Below are 23370 nucleotides of genomic sequence, written 5' to 3' on the forward strand. Positions count from 1 at the left end.
TTATTTAAATAGGATGACAAAAATTCCTCTCAAGGCATGGATACTATGGTTGATTTGGTACCTTTCGGTTGGCATGGTGTTTGAGACTAAGTAGCATGAATACTTCCACAATGTTGTTGATTTTGAAACTTAGTAGCATAAATAGAGAGGAATTTGGCTATGTGACTTATAAATTTTTTGTATTCTACATTGGCTCTAATATGACACAAGCTTTTCTGAAATTGCAATGAGTGCATGTTGCTAATGCTAATAGAGTGCGTATTGATAATGTTGATAAGGCCGCAAAGATAAGTGATGGCTGATAAGGCATGCCTACTAAGGATAGAATGCTTGTTGGTTACCCAGTTTTGGTCAGATTTTGGTCAGATTATCAAACTTGGATAATTGTCTGCATATTTTAAAATTGCAGAAAAGTGTAAATTACAACTTTGTACAATGGATTGATGGAGAAATTTGTACCAGAGCTAAGCAAATTATCACCGGATTAGTACGAAAGGCTAACAAGTTGGAAGCTAAAATTCTGCAGTTAGAGAATGCTAATTAGTTTGGCAATGTGAAAGCAAATGGCCAAGGACTTGTATTTAGAATAGATGAATTGTAGTCTAGTTATTGTAAAAGATTGTAGTGACAATTGTTTTGAAAAAATAGTCAGTTTCTAATCTTATTTGATGTAATGACAATTGTAATGGCCATTCATTATATTATATTGTACTGAAAATTGAAATGCATTTCTTGCAATGGAAATTAGCATTTAGTTGATTTGCCTTAATATTGTTCAATAGCTTGTTCAGCATAAAGACCACATAAGCTTGTTCAGTATTACCATCATATTGCTTAGTAGCTTGTTCAACAAAAACACCACATAAGATAAATAAATTTAGTCAAGTAACTTGACTAATACTAAACCAGAGTAGCAGACAGAGAAATTCATTTTCGAGTTCCTCTTCCACAGCATTCGCAATCTAATTCTTTTATTCAAAAACAGAATCTAGCACCAACTTAGAAACACTTGCTCAAAAAACTAGAAGAATAGGGATATAAGCCTGTTAATCTCTCCAAACGATAAACAAATAGTTAAAATTGTCTCCAATGGAAACTATGACATAACAAGTATATGCATTGACAGTGACTAAAAACTTTCCCCAACCTCAAAGACATTATTCTACACAGTAAATTTCATAACTACTATAAGAAAAAAAATTTCCCTCTTTTTCCGTCAGTATCAACCATTTGTCCTCTTAATATTCACATCAGATACATTACCTCCATGGTCCTCTCCACATGAACATTATTGTTAATATAATCACTTTTCCAAGTCCAAGAAAGCATAACATATACGTAGTTAATCACGATGCTTTAAGCAAATCATAAAGAACATTAAAACATTAAATGATTATCCTATATAGTTGTTTCACTAATGTGAGAAATTTCAATTGTTTTGGCATAAACTTCAAAAAATCAATGTCAAGTTAGAAAAGAAGTCCATGCTTCTCAGCATAAACTTCAAAAGTCCATATCAAGCTCCTGAAACAACTAGTAAAGTTTTATGTAACAATTTGTGGAAACAAAAAAGCAAAAATCACTAGGAACATATTTTCAATTCATTAAGTTTTTAAGCTTTCCCCACAATCAATATGTACTTTACAAACTTATTGATAGAGTCCTCAACATATAAAAATGTCATGAAAATGACAACTCTTTTAAAATCTATTTCTTACATTTTCCCCAAGTTTCATTTAAGCATATCATTATCCACAATCAATCATCAAATCATAAACCTTAAGCTGTTACTAAAACCGTTAGCTTAAAGAACCCTTAATATTAACAAAAAAAATATATCTTAAAGAGAGAGAGAGAACATACGAAAATTCAGGATAGAGAACAGACTAGCATAATCCCATCTCTAGTGGCAATAGAAACAATATCAGCACATGAAAGTACCACCCGGCCAAGCCTTTTCAACTTCCTCCTAGATGAAATCAACATTATCAACACCTCTCAAGGTATGATTGGGTATGAAATGATTTTTATAACCTTTGTTGTCACCCAAAGGGACCAAAGCATCACAGTCCTGATCAAGAAAATTTCACAAAACATTAAGGCCAACTAATTAAATCCAGCAAATAAATGGCAGGAAATCACAACACCAAGATTAAATCAGAATAACGAATCAATATTCCCAAAAATCATATCATTCAATTTGCTGTCTTGTTTGATCTTTTAATACAAAACTTGTTATGCATACTAAGAATCACACTACTCACAAAAATAGCAATATAGAAATTCAAAAAACCCACAAAGTTCAAAATCAAAAGTCACTTCCTAGGCCATATATTAGGCAATGTAAAACTAATAAAACACCCACATTAGAAAACAGAAAGCAGCAAATGTACATAAACCCACCCTAATAATGGAACTAGGCTTAATAATGAAACTCTACAAGAAACATGATTGAAACAAAAGGTATCTAATTCAAAATATAGAGGAAATAAAAGGAAGCACTAGAGTAATTAACACCACCATAAATAAATAAAAAACCCCACTCTTCATGCAATCTAACCAACAAGATCTTTAATCAGTAAAACGAAGGTAATATTACAAGGATGTAATATTACAGGCAAGACCTGAACTCTAACAATCACAAACACATATGTCAAAAAAAGAAAAGGCGTCTTCGATTAGATATTCTACATTTCCAAATAATGTATACAAATGGCTCAATCAAATGATATCCAAAACAGTGAAATTCTCAAAAGTTTTATTTAGATTTCCCGAATTATAAAAAAATGAAGATGATCAACAACAGATGTAGAAACCAAAAATTATAATTGACACAAACACATATTCCTTCACCATTTACCTTTGTGGTTTGAGCATGATTTAAGCTGGATAATTACGAAAGGACAAGGACCCCTTTGTTAATCCATGAGAACTCGTAAGAACAGTAGAGAGTTTCACATACGTCTTCCAAGGGTTCACCATTTACTTGGGGGTGAAATCTTGTAAGTATATGAGTATCAAGTAGACAAAACCTTGCACAAAGGAGAAATACCAACCATAATTGTAAACCAATAAAATAAGTAAATATACTGATAAAATTGACAAATGAACAAATTAAAATGATGCACAAGACTTAAATTTTAACTGAATTGAAGCCGATTATACACATATTCCTGAGATCAGCCAAAAAATACATGTCAGTGCTCAGACAAGAAAAGGGTTTCATTTTAAGTAATTTGCTATTCATAGAATGAGGTAAATGGGGGAAATCAAATACCAATTAAACAGTTAGCCTGAGAACTGAGAGATAACAATACAAAAAGCCTAGCACTGATAAACCTTTACAAACTTTGTAGTACAACCAATGAATTTGACAAATTACACGAAAAGCTAAAGCTTACAGTGCAAATTGCAAAAGCCTTGCACCTCTGTTTAGTTACAGAGAAGAGGTGGGAAAAGTGAAGGGAATTCAAACTTTTGGTTCCCAAAATTTCCCATCAATTTAAACCCAGGGAAACAAAAATCAGTAAACCCCCATTCAGATTTATAGTTATCATTTTTTTTCAAATCCAAAACAACACAAAACATTGAAATTTGAGATTCTATTTTAATCTCTTTTCCTAATACATTCTAAGCAACCAAACAGAGGATACCAAAAGTTTGAAGTGCATGAAAGATTAATTAACCGTAAACAAAACAACCAACCACCAAAACGATAAATACCCATCAAATCAAACCCCAAACAAACACAAATCCTCCATTTGTATAAAACACATGTACATATTCTTGCAAGTTATGCTAAGCCCTCCACAAGTACTTTGTAGTTTTTGGCTGGTAATCTCCATTGCAAGCCATATCACTTACCCCTAGACATCTTTGACTTTATAACTAGGAGCAACAATGACAATGGTAGCCATCTGCAAATTTTGACAATTTAAGTTAATTACATCATTAATAAATCCAACATAATGATGCTGAATAGCATGGCTGCATCATGGTGAAACTATCAGACAATTGCACTACTGGCCGCTGCCATCATTCTTGCCTTCAATGCCCCATTGGAGGAGATCATGGTCAATAATGAGTTTTAGAAAGTGGTTTATGGTGGTTATTACTACAATATTGGTGTCAACTCTCAAGGTTGACTGATTAATAAGCATTTTTAGAATTCAATAAGAATGAGCTAGACTTTCTCTCTATCTTCCAATTTTAATTTCAACATATATTAGCGAAGGTGTAGTTACAAGTTCATTGAAGGGATTTTGGTCAAAAGATGTTTCTGCAATTAATCTGGCTATAATAAAGGACGATAGATCAATCATCTAGAAGGTTAGCCAGTGAAATGTTGGATGATGATAGCAAAGTTGAAATAGTACCATTGAGTTGTAGCCACTAGCTCAATTGGCAACTCCACCCCTGGTTGAGAAAGTTGAAAGTGGGTTCAAGACCCACTGGGTGTACGTGACTTACCAATTGAAAAAAGTCAAAACAATGAAATTACAGTCATTGTAACGGCTATAAAGGCATTGTTTGACAACTAGAAGGGGAATAAATTTGCTCATAAAGTGATCAAAAAGTGTTGAAGTATAGTGAACGCCAGGTTGTCATCAAAGACCATTCATATTAAGTTTGTTACAAGACCAATGAGTTCTAGCTCAAAGGGCAGGTCCTCCTCCTTGTAAGGACAAGGTGGAGGGTAAACCCCCACCCATATGTATAGTTATCATTTTTTTTCAAATCCAAAACAACGTGAAACATTGAAATTTGAGATTCCATTTTATTCTCTTTTCCCAATACATTCTAAACAACCAAACAGAGGATACCAAATTTATGAAATGCATGCAAGATTATATAACCATAAACAAAACAACCAATCACCAAAACGATAAATACCTATCAAAACCAAACCCCAAACAAACACAAATCCTCACAAAAAATCAATAAAAATGTGAACTTTATCAAATTCTTCTAATAGAACATAGGGGGAAAAAAGTCAACTTGGAATGAACAAACCTCACAAATGCCATCATCAAGCAATTTTGGCGAAAAAATGAAGCACAAATCAAACAAATTTGGGGAAATTTCAAACCAACTCTACAGTACCTAAAATGGGTTTCGATCGTTGCCATGTAAAACCCATTTCCCTGCACTGGCGAGGTCAATTAATGGTGAGGTCCTTTTTGAAAATGGAGTGAAGTTGGAGAGAGAGGAAAGAGAGCAATGTTGAGAGAGAGAGGGAACACAGGACAACAAATAAACAATGAATTTCTTTTGTTTGGTGAGAACAATTCCCTCGCTAGAGCTGGCGAGGGACCGTTCATGGCTTAGGGATCTGTTTCTTCATTTATGGGTCTTGCTTTGGGTTTTGTTTAGCAATCGTTGCTCTAGATAGGTTTTTGTGGATGGTTTGGACGAGAAGAATTTGAGAGACGAAACTGGAGAGGCATAGACTATCGAAAAACCAAGAGAAAGGAGAAGAAAGTCAGAGATTCAGAAACTGAGAGCAGAGACTAAATTTTTTTTATTATATGAAAGTGCGGCATGGTGGTACTACTCAATATAAAGATAGTACCATTAAATTTGAGAAAAAATAAGACTATTAGGGAATGTGATAAAAGTACAGTGAGATGTGATATTGGTGCTGCATAATGTGAGGATAATCCTATCAAATGTGAGAAAAAAATAAGGGAACTACCGAATGTGACAAAAGTATAGTTACATGTGATGTTGATACTGCTCAATGTGAGGATGATACCATAAAATGTGAAAAAAATAAGGGAACCATCAAATGTGACAAAAGTACAGTCACGTGTGATGTTGGTACTGTGTGATGTGAGGTTGGTAACATAAAATGTGAGAAAAAAAACAAGGGAACCACCGGACGTGATAAAATTACAGTTACATGTGATATTGGTACTACGCAATGTAAAGTTGGTACCATAAAATGTGAGAAAAAAAAGGGAACTATCGAATGTGACAAAAATACAGTCACAAGTGATGTTGGTACTGCGCAATGTGATGATGGTATCATAAAATGTGAGGAAAAAATATAAGAGAACCATCAAATGTGATAAAAGTACAATCACATGTGATGTTGGTACTACGCAATGTGAGGCTGGTACCATAAAATGTGAGAAAAAAAAGAAACCACCGAATGCGACAAAAGTACAATCATATGTGATGTTGGTATTGCACAATATGAGGATGATATCATCAAATGTGAGAAAAAAAAAGGAACTACCAAATGTGACAAAAGTACAGTCACACATGATGTTGGTATTGCACAATATGAGGCTAGTACCATAAAATGTGAGAAAAAAAATAAGGGAACGACCAAATATGACAAAAGTACAATCACATATGATGTTGGTACTGCGTAATGTGGGGATGATATCATAAAATGTGAGAAAAAAAATAAGGGAACCACCGAATGTGACAAAAGTACAGCCACATGTGATGTTGGTACTGTGCAATGTGAAGATAGTACCATCAAACGTGAGAAAAAAATAAAAGAACCACCGAATGTGACAAAAATACAATTACATATAATATTAGTATTACACAGTATAAAAATGGTACCATTAAATATGATGTTCTGGTAACCTTGTGTAACAGGTTGCCTTAGTGAGTTCTGTATCCAGAAAAAGGTACGCTAGAATTACCCCTTTTCAAATAATAAATACATTTTGTTTTATTTAAAAAAGAATTTCAGGTAAAAAAATACGAATCAATCCGACCGACCCGTTTCCCACGTCTAGATAGAGGTTAAGCATTGGTTGCAGAAGATTATTTTAGGCGACGAATATTAATGTCGTCGCTAAAAGTCAACCACTAGTGTATATGATCTCTCTCTCTCTCTCTCTCTCTCTCTAGAACTCTAAAACTCTCGCTTCTCTCAGATCTAACCAGAGAAGAGAATTCGATTTTTGATCGAAGCTTCATCCATGGAGGAGGACAACAGCAGCAAAATCTACCATCTCTTCGTGAAACTATTAGACGGAAAAACCCTAACCCTAAGACTCCCTTCCCCAACCGTACCAGCCCTCGCGATCAAGCACCGCGTCCATGAAATCACCAAAATACCCCTAGGGCAGCAACGCCTGGTCACAACCGGACTCTGCTCCGTGTCAGACGAGACCCTGATTCGGTGCCCCGAGGGCACATCGTTGTTCCCGAGCGTGCAACTGTCGGGTCGACTCGCGGGCGGGAAGGGCGGGTTCGGGTCGCTGCTGCGTGGGGCGGCGACGAAGGCCGGGCAGAAGAAGACGAACAACTTCGACGCGTGCCGCGACATGAGCGGGCGGAGGCTGCGCCACGTCAACGCGGAGAAGCGGCTTGAGGAGTGGAAAGCTGAGGAGGAGGAGAGGAAGCTGGAGAAGATTGCTGAGGACTTTATCAAAAAGAAGGCCAAGAAGGGGAAGAAAGGCGTCGGAGACGGCCTTGCTCATAAGTACGTCGCCAAGTATCGGGAAGAGTCCGAACGCTGCGTCGCGGAGGTGCTTGATTCTGTCAATGACGCCCTCGCCCTCAAGAAGCGCAAGGCAGGTCCCGCCGCAACCTCCGAGGCAAAGCGCGCTAACATTTGGTATGCATTTCATGGTTTTTGATTAAATTGTTCTGTATTTATGTGTGTTTGAATGTATGTATGTATGTATGTTGCTATTTATGGTTTTAATTTTTTGTGGTTGGTTAGGATGGGAAAGAGAAAATTGGGCGAAAGTGATAGTGACGACACGGATGAGGATGAGGATGAGGAGGAGAGGAAGGAGAAATCTGTTGTGTTGAATGGCGAGAATCATTCTGATTTGAGTAAGGAGGAAGTTGAGGGGAGTTCTGGTTCGGTTACTGGTGAGAAGCAGGTTGCTTGTGAGAGTGAGAGTGGCTCTGAGGGAGAGAAAGATATTGTTTTGCAAGAAATAGTGGAATCTAATGGATGCGCTGAGGTGGTTGAACCTGTGATCTGCGACAAGGAGATGTCTGAGACTACAAGTGTATCATTTTCAGATTCTACACCTGAGGCTGTGGCTGTGGAAGAAACTGCCAATGTTTTGAACTTTGGAAATAGGGAAGCTTGTGACAAGAGCTTATCGGTTGATTCTCAAACCAATGGTAATTTGGACTCAAAATCGAGTGTTCATGAGGAAACAGTTGTGACTACTAATGCTGCAGAATTGGAAAAGCCGCTCAATTTTGATGAATTTAATTCGGCAGAAGAAATGGAGGTATGTTGTTAAAACTTAAATACGATCTCTCATTTGTACCTTTTGTGTTTTCTATATGCGTCCACAATTGCTTTACTTACAATTCTTGTGTGTATTTTCTTTTCCTTTATTTTCACCCCAAAAATGGATTCTAGTTGTTTTAACATATTCATAAACTTAATATATGTATCATTTGCATTGTTGAATGTTTACATGCTTGAACAACTAGCAGTAAAATTAAAATAGATAGAACTCAGCAGTGCATCTGAAAATTTGGTGTGGATCCCATTTATATACATCTTGTATACTTGGGTGAAGTATTTTTGTCAATAAACTGATATCAGATTATATCTATAGTCAGGACCACAGTCTATATGCATCATTTGGTGAGTGAGTATAGGATGAGTACATGAACTTTGGTCTTTAAGGCATGCACCATGCACAATTTGGGACTTACCAATTTGTGGCATTCATTCCATTTCACATTAGAGGTTTGTAATAGAAGATACAATTGAAAATGGTGCTGCACTTGGGAATTTCACATCTATACACAATTACACATGGAGGATTTCATATCCATGTTAGAACTTATGGTTAACATACTAAGAGCAAAGGACTCCAAACATGGTTAGAACAGAGGTCTAAATGTCCTACAGCCAGGCTACTTCACAGTGGATTAACAATGGTCCACAGTTTTACTGCTATACTTACACATGCAACTCTAATAAAACAGTCCTTTTTAATAAGGTATCACCTGTCAAGAGCCCATGTTGCTGTCTACACAAAGAAAGCAACATTATTTTAGAGCCGTTGTGCACCATGTAGTCTTCCAGAGCCATTGTGCAGGATATACTCTTCCAAGGAAATCTTCCATTGGACCCTCTTAGAGACTTATAGAAAGTGCAAACACTAAACCTATTCAACTTTATCCTCAATTGATTAAAAAGCCATCTTCATTCAAGAAGTTGGAGTGTAAGATGTCAAAGAGAGAGTCAAGTAACTCCAATTACTAATCTTTGAAAGCTATTGCACTCATAAATCTGTTATTGTAGGAACAACATAGGATATTTGCCAAAGATGTGAATTATCTTCAAATTCTCCCATAGGAACAGTCTCACTCTTACTCAAATGTACTTTTAGTTTTGACACTGCTGCTAAAAGCATAATAGGAGAAGCTTCATTGTGAAGACAAATAACAACTCCCACCCGATTAGTGCTTCACCCAACCCATTTTCAAAAAGACAACACAACACAAAACAAAACAAAAAAAGATCAGTGTGGCTAGACTTTGCCCACTCCACTATGAAAAGATACTTGCATCTGCATTGGTTTGTTAAAAACCCTAGGCTTGCATTTGACCTGACCTATGAAGCCCACCTGACCTTTTCAGGAAAGAAAGCCTGAACCTTTACAACTCAGAACTTAATCCATTAGCAACCCACACCTTTACCCAAACCTGCAATTGTTTCTTAGTTGGCGAACTTCAGCCCTGAAATGGAGAGACATGTACCCAAACTTCTTGGCACACAAGCCTTCCATTTAAAAGGGAAAAAAAAAAAAAATCAATCCCTGTCCAAATTATTCCTTTACTCAACCAAACCCTTCAACCTACCTTGACCCCCATGTATACAAAAAAAGGCCTAACTCAAGCACTCCTTAACCCTACCCAGCACAAGGTTTGTGACCCATCTAGTGTTGGCATGAGCTATACTCAATGTGTCAAGTTTCTGATTCTCCCACCTCGGGAGAGTTATGAGTACACAAAATTTGGCCTATTAATGGTGATTGATTTTGTTGGAACTAAATGATCTTGATTTTTGTTCATTGACATTGATTGATGCTATTAGAGATATTTGATTGTTATTTAAATTTTATTTGCATATATGATCTAATGATTCTAATCTCATTATGAGTTTATTTTCTTTTCATGTTTGATATAATTTGGGGACTATATTAAAGGCCCAAAGTTCACTATTGTAACTAGTTGATGATGGATTTAAAAATGTTGGGTTGGATGTTTTCTTCCAATGCTTAGTGCTAATTCAAACCAAGTCCATGTGCTGATTACTGGGTTCCTAATATGGCTGGTATTGATGCTTATGTTATATAATCTGTGTTATTCACTTGGTGTTGATTCCATGCAATCCTAGTTGCTCATTCCTAGGTCATATCCCTTTGCTTTATTTTTTGTTGTTTCCAACACTTACGGTCCTCTCCTAGAGTTTATTGTCTTGTATCATAAGGACTTGGCTTTAAGGTTGCCATTTGCCTTTGACTACACTAGGAGAATTGCAACTCATCCACCTGTGGTGTCCAATCTTCTGGTTCTTTGTAGAGCTTTTCATAGAAACCAACATTTTGTTTCTTAACCTCAGTTTCCTCATTATAGACATCCCCATCCATATCTAATTTTTAAATGTACTTATAAAAAAATTCTAATTTTTAAATGTGATATATTCACCAGTGTGAGTTTGCTAATGATCAAAGGATCTAATATTGCTGACCCTTCCTAAAGCCATATTGCCCTTGATTTTTAGCACCATTAAACATCCTCCAACGTAGCCTACCTCTTTACTTCTGATTCCAACTCCTTATTGTGCATTTCCTCTTGATTCCTCTCTCCCTTTGCTTCTAGAACAATTTTCTTTCTGAGTGATCTTCTTTTATTGACTGCACATCTCAAAAATTCCTAGTTCCATAACATTAAATCCTCTGTAGTCAACATTATAAGTTATTGTGCAGTCATTTTATAGGTGATTCTGCTTTTCTATGTGCTTTCCTTGCACTTACTTTCTTTATCTTACTAGTGACATTTTCCTTGGACTTGCATCATGTCGAAGTTTCTCCCATGGTGATTAGAAAGCATGAGTGATGCAGGACAAATTCAAAAGGAATAGGAAGGAGATTATTGAAAATAGAACGAGGAAAAAAAAAGGGAAGATACAAGATGGGCGTAGGAATTAACACCAAACAGGTTGCTTGATGTAGGCCAATATACTCTTAAGAGCGGGACTTGTGTTTGGGAAACAAAAAAAGAAAAAAACAAACAAACAAAGGGATAGACCTAGGAATCATTACCTAGAGTTTGCTTGAAATTAGCATCAAGCCATAAAAAAGAGGAAAATAGATAGAACTTAGGCATCAAAACCTAGGTCTGCTTGGAATTAGCACCAAGCATGATAGGAAGCTAGGTCTCAGCATCTGAGCTGAACCTCACAGCATTGGCTGATTGTGGTGGCAATAAGTCAAAAATCTTATGGTGTATTCTCAATCAGTCAGGTTCAGTTGTGGACTTATTATTTTGTTGGTATAATTGGCTTGGGAAGCATAGTTCTGACATCTGGAATTTGGTCCCAGGCTGCTTAAGGTGGACTATTTGGACTGAACGGAATCAGCGGTCTTTTGAGGATGAGGGGAAAACTGTGGTTCGATTATTAGAGTCTTGCCAGCGGACCCTCTTTGATTGGTCTCAATGTTGGGGTTTCTTGGATTGTTCTACCCTTTTGGATTTTCTTTCATCTATTAGGATAGACTAGGGGCTGCTTTTGTCTTTTGTTTCCTTTTTCTTGTGTTCACTACCGTGAACTCTCTGTATTTTTCTCGTTTTTCTCTTTAATAATATTCTCTTCTTACTTATCAAAAAAAAAAAGATTCTCAATCAGTCATGAAAGAGAGTTAGCATGACTTGGCTTAACAAGGTTTGATCGATTGGGCCAATTCTGGTGTGGAGGACTGCTATTTTTGGTGTTTGTGGATGGAGCGAGTGGGTTTAAAGGTCGGGTTTATGGTTGTACTGTTGATTGTGATTGCCATGATGGCACTTGGTAATTTGATTTTGATTTTTTTGTTTTCCTCTTTTTTTGGTGATCTAGGTTGTATTACTGATAGCAGCTAGAGGTTTTGTTGGTTCTGAATTTTTGTGGATGGTGAAGGGAGGAATTCATGGTGGTGGTGGAGCAACTTTACTTCTCGTTGTGGCTTCAATGGTTTTGCTTGGAATTCGGATCGTGGTTTTCGCTGATACCAAATTTGATGCATGACAATATACTCTAAGAGGGGGACTCATGTTTGAGGGGGGAAAAAAGAACAAAACAAGGGGGATACGACCTAGAATCAGCCCATAGGGTTTGCTTAATCAACATTTATAAATAAAAAGAGAAAAATAGATAGAACCTAGATTTCAGTACCTAAAGTTGCTTGGAATCAGCACCAAGTATGATAGGAATGTAGGAATCAGCACTGCAGTATAAATAAAACTTCAACGCCATTTTTTATTTTAAAATCCGTAGGCCATTTAAATAGAGCCCCCACTTTTTTCAGTGGTGATTTACTAATTTACTCACAAACCCAATGGTTCTTGAACCTACGATCCCCCCTTCACCTAACATTGCAAGGAGAGAAGGTGCCAGTAGAGTTAGAGCTCATTGGCCCCCCAAATTACACCGAAGATGCAAAGGAGGTAACTTCATAATGAGATTTTGCATGATATGTGGAAGTAAAATTCAAATAACAACCAACCTCTCTAATAGCATCAATAGCGATCAGTTTGGTCCAATGAAATCAATCGGTATGTATGGGTCTAATTTGGTTTTTCGCACCACTAAGCTTACTCTCCAAATATCAAGTAAATAAAGAATTTTTTGCATCAGAAGGAAGGCACTTTATTTTTCTGCATTTTGTTTAGATCTTGAGACTTAAGTTTTATGCATTATGGCTTTTGTTGAATGTATCAACTTTATTTCCACCCCTTTTGATTTATGAACATGACTTTTTTTGAAGGCCACGTGCAAGCAATAGTTATTTCATGTTGTCAATTTTATTACCAGTAATGTCACTGTCATTTCTTATCCTAATCCCAGATTTTAGTCAGTGGGGCACTGATTCTACAGCATCAGTCTAATGTTTTCTTTTTCCACTGTTATAATGATAGGTTCTTGGCATGGAAAGGTTAAAGTCTGAATTGCAGGCACATGGGTTGAAATGTGGAGGTACTTTGCAAGAGCGTGCTGCCAGGCTTTTCCTGCTGAAATCTACGCCTTTGGATAAGCTTCCTAAGAAGTTTCTGGCAAAGAAATGAGTCAATGTAATGTGTTGGGCACAATCATGGAGGAATTTCTCTCCTTCATTGTATGAGAACTAGGTTGAATCTTGTAAATTTTTTGAATTTCATTCAGTTGACTGATCATGTAGTTTGTATGATGATAAATGCCAGTCTGAGCCTAGACAGAAGGAATGCCAATGATTGTGTATGGAATATAAGTGTATAAACACGTAGGATGGATCTTACTTCTCTTTTATCTTTCCATTAACCATTTCTAGATTCTAAGCAAGTGACGTATCTTTTATCCTTTCATTAACCATTATTATCTTTATATCTTGGGTCCTTCAGAATGAAAATCTAGAGAATATCTGTAATGTTCGCATCAAATGCAGATCTATAACTATTGGTTCATCTTGATTCTACTATAATTTACTTAACCTTTGTACGTTTGCACTGCTGATAGATAAGTACGACCAAATAGAAAAAAAAAAGAGTAAAATATCATTTTCATTTTTAAACATTCACAAAAGTTTTTTTTTGGTCCCTAAACTATCGGAATTTTTTTTTTTTCATTCCTGAACTTTGCAAAGTGTTCTACTTTTTATCATTATGTTAATGCCTGTTAGTTTATGGCCTATGTGGCTTAATGGAGTACTGACGAGATGACTGACTTTGATTAAACCATTTTATTTAAAAATATATGGACACGTGGCTCACAATAATTTGTACATATGGAATAAATACTTTAGCGAGACAAATTTACCCTTTTTAATGATTCTTTCTGCTCGGTTCTTACGACCAACTGCACCTAGCTTCTCTTAGAAGAGATCTAGGCGCCAGCAACAAAAACAAGATACAGTGGCACTAACCCGTTCCCCTGAGCCCAATGAAATCTGGAGCCCTTGGTTGACAAAAATCCTTGCATTCTGTATTTGCTTATAGATTTGAAAAGAAAAGATAACTTGGAGCCCACTACCTTGATTAGTTGTTAAGTTTGGATATGCATAAACAACGATTTCTTGAACAGAGCGAAAAATTAAAGTATTTTATAGTTTGGGACTCAAAAACTTTTGCTTGATTTGGAGCTATATGTGTGAGGCAATACTTCTAGTGAAATGGGTTTGTAGTTGAAGCGGTAGCCTTGGAGTGGATTAAAATTAAATGAAGCTATAAGCGCTCTCTCGCTCTAAGCTTTAGAATTTTCAATCATTTCTTCTCTTCTATAAGGTGAGCTTCTGGGAGGGGTTGGGCGTTGGGTATTCAATTTTAACATTTGGGTGATGGGGTTTCCAGTTGAGGATTTTCCATCAGGAAACACACGACTACGACTAGTGTGAAGGATAAATTTGTCTCACTAAAATTTTTAATCCACATGCACGAATCATTATAAGCCACATCTCCCTATTTTTTTAAATAAAATGGTTTAGTTCAAGTCAATTACCACTTCAGATCTTCATTATGCCACATAAGACATAAACTAACGGACATTAACAAAATAATGAAAGGAAGAGCGTTTTGTAAAATTTAGGGACGAAAAACAAACTTTTAAAGTTTAGGAACGAAAAACGAACTTTTGTAATAATTTAGGGCTGAAAATGATATTTTACCGTAGAAAAAAAGAGAGAATCTGATTAAGGAAATACAATACATGTCCCATATCATGCAATAATTATCTCGTGTTCAACAATTGCATCATCTCTCACAAAGTGCGAACCTTGTAATGATACAAAGTTCATTACGAAGTCTTCATATTGTGAGAAAGACATTGCGTAGTTCACATTAACGAAGTTCTTATATTGTGAGAAAGACATTACGTAATTCACATTTTGTGAGAAAGATGATGTTGCCATACTTTCTCAATATAATGAGAAATTAAGGATGTTGATACCAAATTGCAACATACTGACTTTACGATATGTGAGTATTTGCATGCCTTTTTAATCTATTGAGGGGCTAAAAATCATTTTCATTGTAAATTATGGTTTCATATTCTTTGGTTTCAATAAGTTGTATGGTGTTTACTTACATGTTATTTTAAAAAAATTATAAGGGAAATTAGAGGAAATGATAAGACATGATAAAAATGGATAATTATACCCATCTTTTGCTAATTTTAAAGAAATAGATGAGGGTAAATTTTGATAATATATATATATTAGTATAATTAGAACACCTCCCCTCCAAATTTATGCCATTTGGAACAATTAAAAATTAAGAAGGTTGATACCCACTATAGTCCAAATCCCCTTGAACCATTCCCCTCCCGTTTCAAAACACATCCAAAAAAGGTCAATTAAACCCTTCTCATCCCTCCCATGCCTTCCCTCTATCCCCCTCTCCTCACCTTCTATCCAAACTCACTGTAGTAACAACTCAATCATAGGAATTATTAATAACTGATTGATCCCCTTTCATCCAAAGATTTTCAAAACCTACTCAACTATTTTTTAGACAAGGAAATGAAGAGTACATGCTAAATGATTAAAAGCCTAAAGTTAGGTCATTGCCATTTGTAGGGGCAAAGCATGTAGCTTTCAAAGTGCAAAGGCTGTCATATATGAGTCCGTTTGGATAGAACTTATTTTGCTGAAACTGAAAACTGAAAACTGAAAACACTGTAGCAAAATAATTTTTAAATGTGTGAATAGTACTGTGGGACCCATTTTTAATGAAAAAGTTGTTAAAAAGTGAAATTTGTGGGACCCATGAACAGTGCATTTGTGCACTGTTCATGGCTGAATAGTCAAACACTGCGGCTGGGTTAAAAAAAAAAAAAAAAAAAAAGGGAAGCAAAACGTGGACGTGGGACGCAGACTTGGATCCAAACGCATTCATAGTCTCTTTTTTAAGCTCAATAACTAGAAGCATACTGCATACATATTCTATCAAAAGACAAGAAGCAATGCTTGTAATATTCCTTGAGCAAATGCACATTTTTTAACAGCATGGGCAAACTTTCATCTCTTAATACAATCCAACAAAGCTTGAGCCTAACAAACATCAGAAGCAATGCCCATATCCCTTGCGTAAATGTACATTATTTTTTAACAGCATCCAAAAAGTTTGACCCTAACACGTGAGAGGATCCTTCGGCTTTCACTTATTCTTTTTTTCCCTTTTCTTTGCCTCTCTCTGTGTGGTTGTTCTTTTCTTTATATATACGACGCATCAAGCTTTCGAAGTGCAAAGAGTAATCGTATAGTCTCTTTTTATTTTAAGTTAACACTATAACTAGAAGAGTAAATATTGTATCAAGACAAGAAGCAATGTTTATAATCTTCCTTGCTTATATTTCTTCTCTTAACAACACCACAAAAAGCTTTAGCCTACCAAACATCAGAACATCCTTTGATTCTTTTCTTCTAAATTTGTGTTATCTGTCTCCAAGTTTGTGCTTTACTGTATTCGGTAGCAAATCTTCTGACAATGCCAAAATGCAATGATAAGTTGTCCCTACATAATTGCCTTTAATCAAATGTCGAGTGTCCAGGTGGAAATCTTTGGCATTTTCCTGTTCATTATAAAAGCTGGAAAGAAGAAAATGAACATTACCTCAATTGATTACCTTCTCATCTTTCAGTTTCTTCTGTTATCAAACTTCCATTTCCAACTATGGTTGACGCAATAGTTACCGATCTCCTGAAGCAGTTGGGTTCAATCGCTGCCCAGCAGGCTCAGCAAGAGATAAAGTTGATTGTGGGTGTTGACAAAGAAGTCCAAATGCTTAAAGATGGTCTCAGAATCGTCCAGGCAATGCTCAACAATGCTGAGGAAAGACAAGTGTCCGACGTAGCTGTGAAGCTTTGGTTTGATCAGCTCAAAGACGTATACTACATGATGGATGATGTGTTGGACACTTGGAACACTGCAAGGATCAAATCACAAATTCAGAAAGAAGAAGAAGAAGAAGAAAAAACTGATAAATCTCGTGCTGTGAAGAAGGTATGCTCTTTCTTACCTTCCCTATCATTTTGTTTCCGTCGTGTTAAAAACCTTGCTCTGCGTCATGAAATTGGTCACAAGATTAAAACACTGAGTGGAACATTAGATAAGATTGCCAAAGACAGAGTAACGTATGGATTTGACTTGACCAAGCAACATGATGTAGTTGAGCATATAAAAACTACTTCCTTTGTTGATGTGTCCAATATAATTGGTCGTGATAACTATAGGGGTGACCTACTAAGCAACCTATTAGGCAAAGGTAGTCAAGAAGATAGAAAACCTCAGGTCCTCTCCTTAGTGGGCATGGGCGGTATTGGGAAATCGACTCTTGCCCAACTAGCCTACAATGATCCTGAGGTGCAAGCCCATTTTCAAGTAAAAATGTGGGTTTGTGTTTCTGAACCTTTTGATCAATGTAAGATTGCTAGAGCAATTTGTCAAGAGCTTGACTCTGAATCCCCTCATAATATTACTGAATTGCAATCTCCATTGCATAAAATTTGTGATTTGATTAGGGGAAAGAAGTTCCTTCTTGTTTTAGATGATGTGTGGACTGAAGACTCCACGATGTGGGAGCCATTCAAATTTGCACTCGAATATGGTGCCAAAGGAAGTAAAATTCTAGTCACTACACGTAAATATAGAGTTGCAGAGAGAATGGAGAGTGTCCACATCATCAATTTGGGTGTACTTTCTGATGAGGACTGCTGGTTGATGATCAACAAAATAGTGTTTTCTGATAATGATCAACATAAAGATTTAGAAGACCTTGGCAAACAACTATCAAATAAGTGTAAAGGTTTGCCACTTGCTGCAAAGACTCTAGGTGGTCTCATGCGCAACAAGAGGAGTAGAGATCAATGGAAGAATATGTTGGATAGTAGTTTGTGGGAATTAGAAGATTTTGGAAAAGGTCTTTTGGCACCCTTATTATTGAGTTATTATGAATTGCCCTTAGCATTGAAACGTTGTTTCTCATATTGTGCTGTATTTCCAAAAGATTATCTCTTTTCTAAAGATCAGTTAGTCCTCCAGTGGATGGCACAGGAATATATTGAGTCAAAGGTAAAAATGGAGATGGAAATCATAGCGGGAGAATATTTTGAAAATTTAGCTATACGCTCTTTCTTTCAAGATTTTGAGGAAGATGAGAGTGATGACACGATAACAAGGTGCAAAATGCATGATGTAGTGCATGACTTTGCTCAGTCAATGATAACAAATGAATTTGTAGCAATTGATGGTGACAAGGAGTTGGAGATAGACTATAAAAGTGTTCATCATTTGCAATTAAAACTTTCAAAAGAAATGCTATTTCCTGTTTCTGTCTACCATGCAGAAAATATCCGCAGTCTCTTTCTTCTTTCTAATGAAATTGATTGTAACTTTAACATGCTCATATCCATTTTATTCCAAAATTTTAGATGTCTAAGGACTTTAATTTTGGATTGTCCAATTAAGAAAATTCCAGATGTGATGGAAAATTTGATACATTTACGATTTCTCCTTTTATCAACCAAGGTTGAAATAGAAGAATTACCTGAAACCATTTGTAATTTTTGTAATTTACAAACTTTGTGTATTGATAATTGTTATCGTCTGAAGAAATTGCCTCAAGGGATGAGTAAAATAATAAACTTAAGGCATCTTATTTTTGATACATATGCAATGACACAATTTCCAAGAGGGATTGGGAGATTGATTTCTCTTACAACATTAAGTCATTTCATTATAAGTGGTAAGGACAATAAAAAAGGATGTAAACTTGGTGAATTAAAAATTTTAAACCAGCTTCAAGGTACCCTTAGAATACAGTGGTTGGGAAATGTGGTAGATGTAGGTGAGGCCAAGAATGCACAACTCAAGAAGAAGACACACCTTCGTGGTTTGTATCTAGGGTTTGAAGGAGAGGATGAAAATGAAGAAGAATTAATAATAATGTATTAGTTCTAAATGACTTAGAGCCACATCCAGACTTGGAATATCTAGAGATTTATGACTATCAAGGCACCACGCTATATCCTAATTGGATGATGTCTTTGACGAAATTGAAAACACTTCGTTTCTTTGCATGCCCAAGGTTAAAGGGTTTGCCTCCCCTGGGGAAGCTACCGTTCCTTGAGTCGTTAAGCATAATTGATGTTGATAGTTTGGAAAATGTGGGTGTTGAATTTTTGGGATTGGAAAAGACTATATATTCCCACAATTGAAATCTCTCAAATTTAGTTCTTTGAAGAGTGGAAAGAATGGGTTGGGATTGGAGGAATGAGAAATGAAGAAATTAATGGTGCTACTATAATGCCATGTCTTCAAGACTAGACAATTTCTAGATGCCCTAAGCTAAAAGTTCTGCCATATTTTCTTCGTACAACTCCATTGAAGAAATTAGATATCTTTCAATGTCCAATTCTGGGTGAACGTTGCCAAAAGGAGATAGGAGAGGATTGGTACAAGATTTCTCATATCCCAAACATCAAAATTGATTGGAAATATGTGCAAACAGACGATGTTGAATGTGATGCTTGATTAGGGTGCTCCAAGCCTCATCCTTTCACAGGTTACTTCTTCTCCTTTGTTTTCTTCTTTTATTTGGCATATCAATTTACATAGTTCATTAAATCAAAAAAAATTTAATAATTAATTATATGTTTTAAGAAATAGAAAAGTTTTCTTTATTTTCCAAAAACAAAACTTTTTTAGTTATTTATTTTATATTTGTCATTTAGAAAGTTAGAGATATGGACAACATGTTTTCAGTTTTTTATTTTTATATAAAAGGACAATTTTGGGTTCCGTGGTTAGGAGCTAAACATCATTATTGCATTTGTCATCTATGAAAAAGTAAGGTATTTCTTTAGTTTTATTATTGTTATGTTTTTTTTATATTGACTTGTATATTTTAGGTATGTAAGACATTTATTATTTAAAATTAATTAAACTTTACATGTTTAATAATTTTTAAAACTATTAGTATACTCTAACTATGCAATCTCTAAATTATTTTAAAAAAAGATATTGATTTAATATATTTAAAGAACATTAATTGTGGTTAGTATGATTTTAAATATAGTTCACAGTTTAATAACTAACTGGATGGAAAAAATCATTATTATTTTGTGTGTGCATGTATGTATGGTAGATTATTCTTTGATTTTTTTTTTTATATTTAGCTCCTACCCCCCTCCCCCCCAAAAAATAAAATAAAATAAAATTTTGGCTTGCCATTGTCCTAATGGTTTGGCCTAAATCTCATTAAAAAATGAATAACAACATTAGTTGATAAATTTATTAGACTTGGCCAAAATGGCAGATATTGACATTAGCATAAAGTAAAATTAGTTTTACTTAATTTCACTTTTTTTTTTGTCCATTTTGGCAATGATTGTCTTTTTATTTTGGGCTTGTAAGTAGTAGCATGCTTAAATTCAATTTTTTTTCCCTTTCTTGTTCGTTTATGTTTTGATAGTATAAGGGTCATGTGATTTTTCTAAATTTTGGGTATGTAAACTTCTCTAATATGTCATATGGTTTTCTTTTGAGCATGTAGATGGATGATGAGGAAATCAATGACAAAGATTATGTGGTTGAGTTGTACAAAATTAAGGATGGTGATAATGAGGAGGATGATGAAGTAGACGATGAGGGGGATTTAAAAAGCTCGAGTTTTCAAGATGGTTGCTGGTCATGGAAGGGGAGAACTTATGGCCACAAGAACGGTGACGATGACAAGGATAAGGATGAAAAATGGTGAGGCTAAGTAAGAAGAGGAAGTTGTTGAAGAAGAAGAAGATGGTAAGATATGATTTTAATTTTCATGAACATTACCTTCAAATCTATAGCTATGTTGCAATCTTGTGTCTATTATTTGTTTTTACCTTTATACTTTTATTTTGGATTTGTTATTTGAATTCTATTGTGTATTTATATTATTGATTATAATCGTTAAAACTATATTAGTTATTTATTAATTGGTTTTATTGAATTTTGTGTGTGGGATATTATGGAATTTTTCCTATAAGGATTTTTTTTTTTTAATTACAAAATCCTCCATTGAGGTTTAGTGGAATAACACTCCACTCAAATAGTAACAAAATTGACAATCTCTTTCTTGGATTGGGCTTGTGTCCAATGGCCAATTCCACTGGATACGTTGAGATGCGGACATGTGTCTGTATCCTAGTGTGTCTGGTAGAACTGGACACTGGACACAAACTTCTCCCCTTTTTCTTAAGACTCGTAAGAAATCAACATATAATTTTTGTTATTAATAACCTTAACAAAATATTCCATTTAAAAAATATATATATTTCTTGACTAAGCAGTAACAATGGTTAGCGATTTGATTCTTTTAAAGTTTCGGTGGTGATTTAAAGGTTAAACGTTTTTTAAAATAAATTTCTTGTGCTCATTTTTTATATCATTCAATTTTGTTTAATTGATTTTGTGTATGATCTTTGTATCCGTGTAATTCTAAAAATAAAAATAAATTAGGTGTAATTTGTGTACCTTTGGTCATGGAAATTTGATGTTGTGTACCTTACTAGTGTAAGTAACTCGCAAAAACGAAAATCAAGCGGGTGTAAATTGTGTACCTTACAAGTGAAAATTTGATATTGCGTAAAATTTTGTTACCCATGTAATTAACAAAAAAATTGTAAGTAAACATAAATTGGGTACCTAAACTGTGAAAATTAGATGTTGCCTATTTGTATCCGTGTAATTGGAAAAAAAATTATATCTTTAACTTTTCTTTGTAATGTTTTGGTAATGAAAGTTAACTTTTAAAAAAAAAAAAATCTTGATATTTTTGTGGTAATAAGGCAGAGAATGTCATGTCGAAGCATGAGTGAATAAAGTGGTTCTTGCCTTAGATTGAGAAACTAGAGGTGTTGATGTGATCAGAGTGTTAAATGTTAATTAAAATTGTAATATGGCAATGTTAGAGATCACGACCTAAAGGATAAATATGCCCACATGAATGGTTGATGCTGTGTTAATTGACTCTCACAATTAATGAGTGGTTTGATTGATCACATTTGTCCCCTAGATCGAATGTTTTACATGCATTTACAGTGTTTGAATTGAAATTTTTAGAAAGCATATTGAAAATGCCTCATTTTATTGATTGAACTTAAATTTACATTTAATAAAGCATAAAAAGGAAAATTAAATGGCTTTGTTCTTAAATACAATCAAAGTCACTAGTTTTGAGGGGAGTGACTAAAAAATCTAAGGTGAAAGACCTAAATAAAAAATTTCACTACTAATGTCCATCGATCAAACTACTGTGGTGCTCATAGAAAAAGTCTTACAAAACTAGGCAAAAGGTGATGCATTGCACACAAAAAAGAATAGAATTATTTTCTAACCAGTGCAAAATGCTTAAAATGTAAAGTATACACTTGTAAATGAATTGAAAATGGTATTTAGGACGTGAGAGTTATATGACTTAAATCTTTAAGTAAAAAAGTAAAGCATATGATGAAGATTTCCTTACAGACCTAAAGAACTAAGAGACTAAATCCTAAGAACCTAATAGACTGATCTCTAAAATGGGCTCTATTAGAACTCTGAATAAGTGATCTCTCTCCCCTGGTAGGAGTCCCTTCTCTCTCTCTATGGTAAGAGCTACTTTCCTCCCTTAGGGCTCTTTCTTTAGGCAGTGCTGTCAACCACAGGCAGTGGCCACCTCTTAGTCGACTAGAATGGAGCAAACAATACTAGATAGCCTCTAAAATCTACAACTCACTAAGGAAGAAGAAGAAGACATTCAGATCACAAACCAAAGTAGACCAGAAAATTTAGAGGAATGTGCGTTAAGCCTCTTTGGTAAGCTACAAGTCAATAGGCAGCAGAATCAACGTGCTTTGAAGAGCACACTAAGATCGGCATGGAAGATGGGCTCAATCCTCAGAATCGTTGAGGTAGGTAACAGCATTCTCCAATTCAAATTTAGCTCTCCATATCAGATGAAATGGGTGGGAAAAAATGGCCCTTGGAACTTCGATAATAACCTACTACTTCTTCGGCGATGGAATAAAGGATTGATTGCAGCAAACATGGAGTTTACACACTTCCCATTTTTGGTCCAAATTTGGGGATTGCCCTTTAAGTATATGTCAAAGGACACTGGGAGAGACATAGGAAGCAGAATCGGAACGTATGTGGAGAGCGAGACAAGGT

General features: G+C 35.3%; 1 protein-coding gene and 1 pseudogene across 1 annotated transcript; both read left to right on the plus strand.

Annotated features, from left to right (window-relative positions):
- The first annotated feature begins 6738 nt into the window (after positions 1–6738).
- On the plus strand, positions 6739–13531 carry LOC142617104 (uncharacterized). Its single transcript, XM_075789800.1, has 3 exons — positions 6739–7585; positions 7694–8222; positions 13132–13531. Exons 1-3 carry the CDS (start codon positions 6945–6947, stop codon positions 13276–13278), a joined length of 1317 nt encoding a protein of 438 aa, XP_075645915.1. The 5' UTR covers positions 6739–6944; the 3' UTR covers positions 13279–13531.
- Positions 13532–16854: 3323 nt separating this feature from the next.
- Positions 16855–19713, plus strand: LOC142616287 (putative disease resistance protein RGA3; annotated as a pseudogene).
- The last annotated feature ends 3657 nt before the right edge of the window (positions 19714–23370 follow it).

Source organism: Castanea sativa, chromosome 11 (genome assembly GCF_040712315.1).
Source record: "Castanea sativa cultivar Marrone di Chiusa Pesio chromosome 11, ASM4071231v1".
Taxonomy (NCBI): Eukaryota; Viridiplantae; Streptophyta; class Magnoliopsida; order Fagales; family Fagaceae; genus Castanea; species Castanea sativa.

What these genes read in the sequence shown, in the direction of transcription:
- LOC142617104 (XM_075789800.1), top strand. Translation starts at nt 6,945, where the DNA reads ATGGAGGAGGACAACAGCAGCAAAATCTACCATCTCTTCGTGAAACTA. An exon ending in GCAAAGCGCGCTAACATTTG is followed by an intron (nt 7,586 to 7,693) that starts GTATGCATTTCA and finishes GTGGTTGGTTAG; the next exon opens with GATGGGAAAGAGAAAATTGG. An exon ending in ATTCGGCAGAAGAAATGGAG is followed by an intron (nt 8,223 to 13,131) that starts GTATGTTGTTAA and finishes TTATAATGATAG; the next exon opens with GTTCTTGGCATGGAAAGGTT.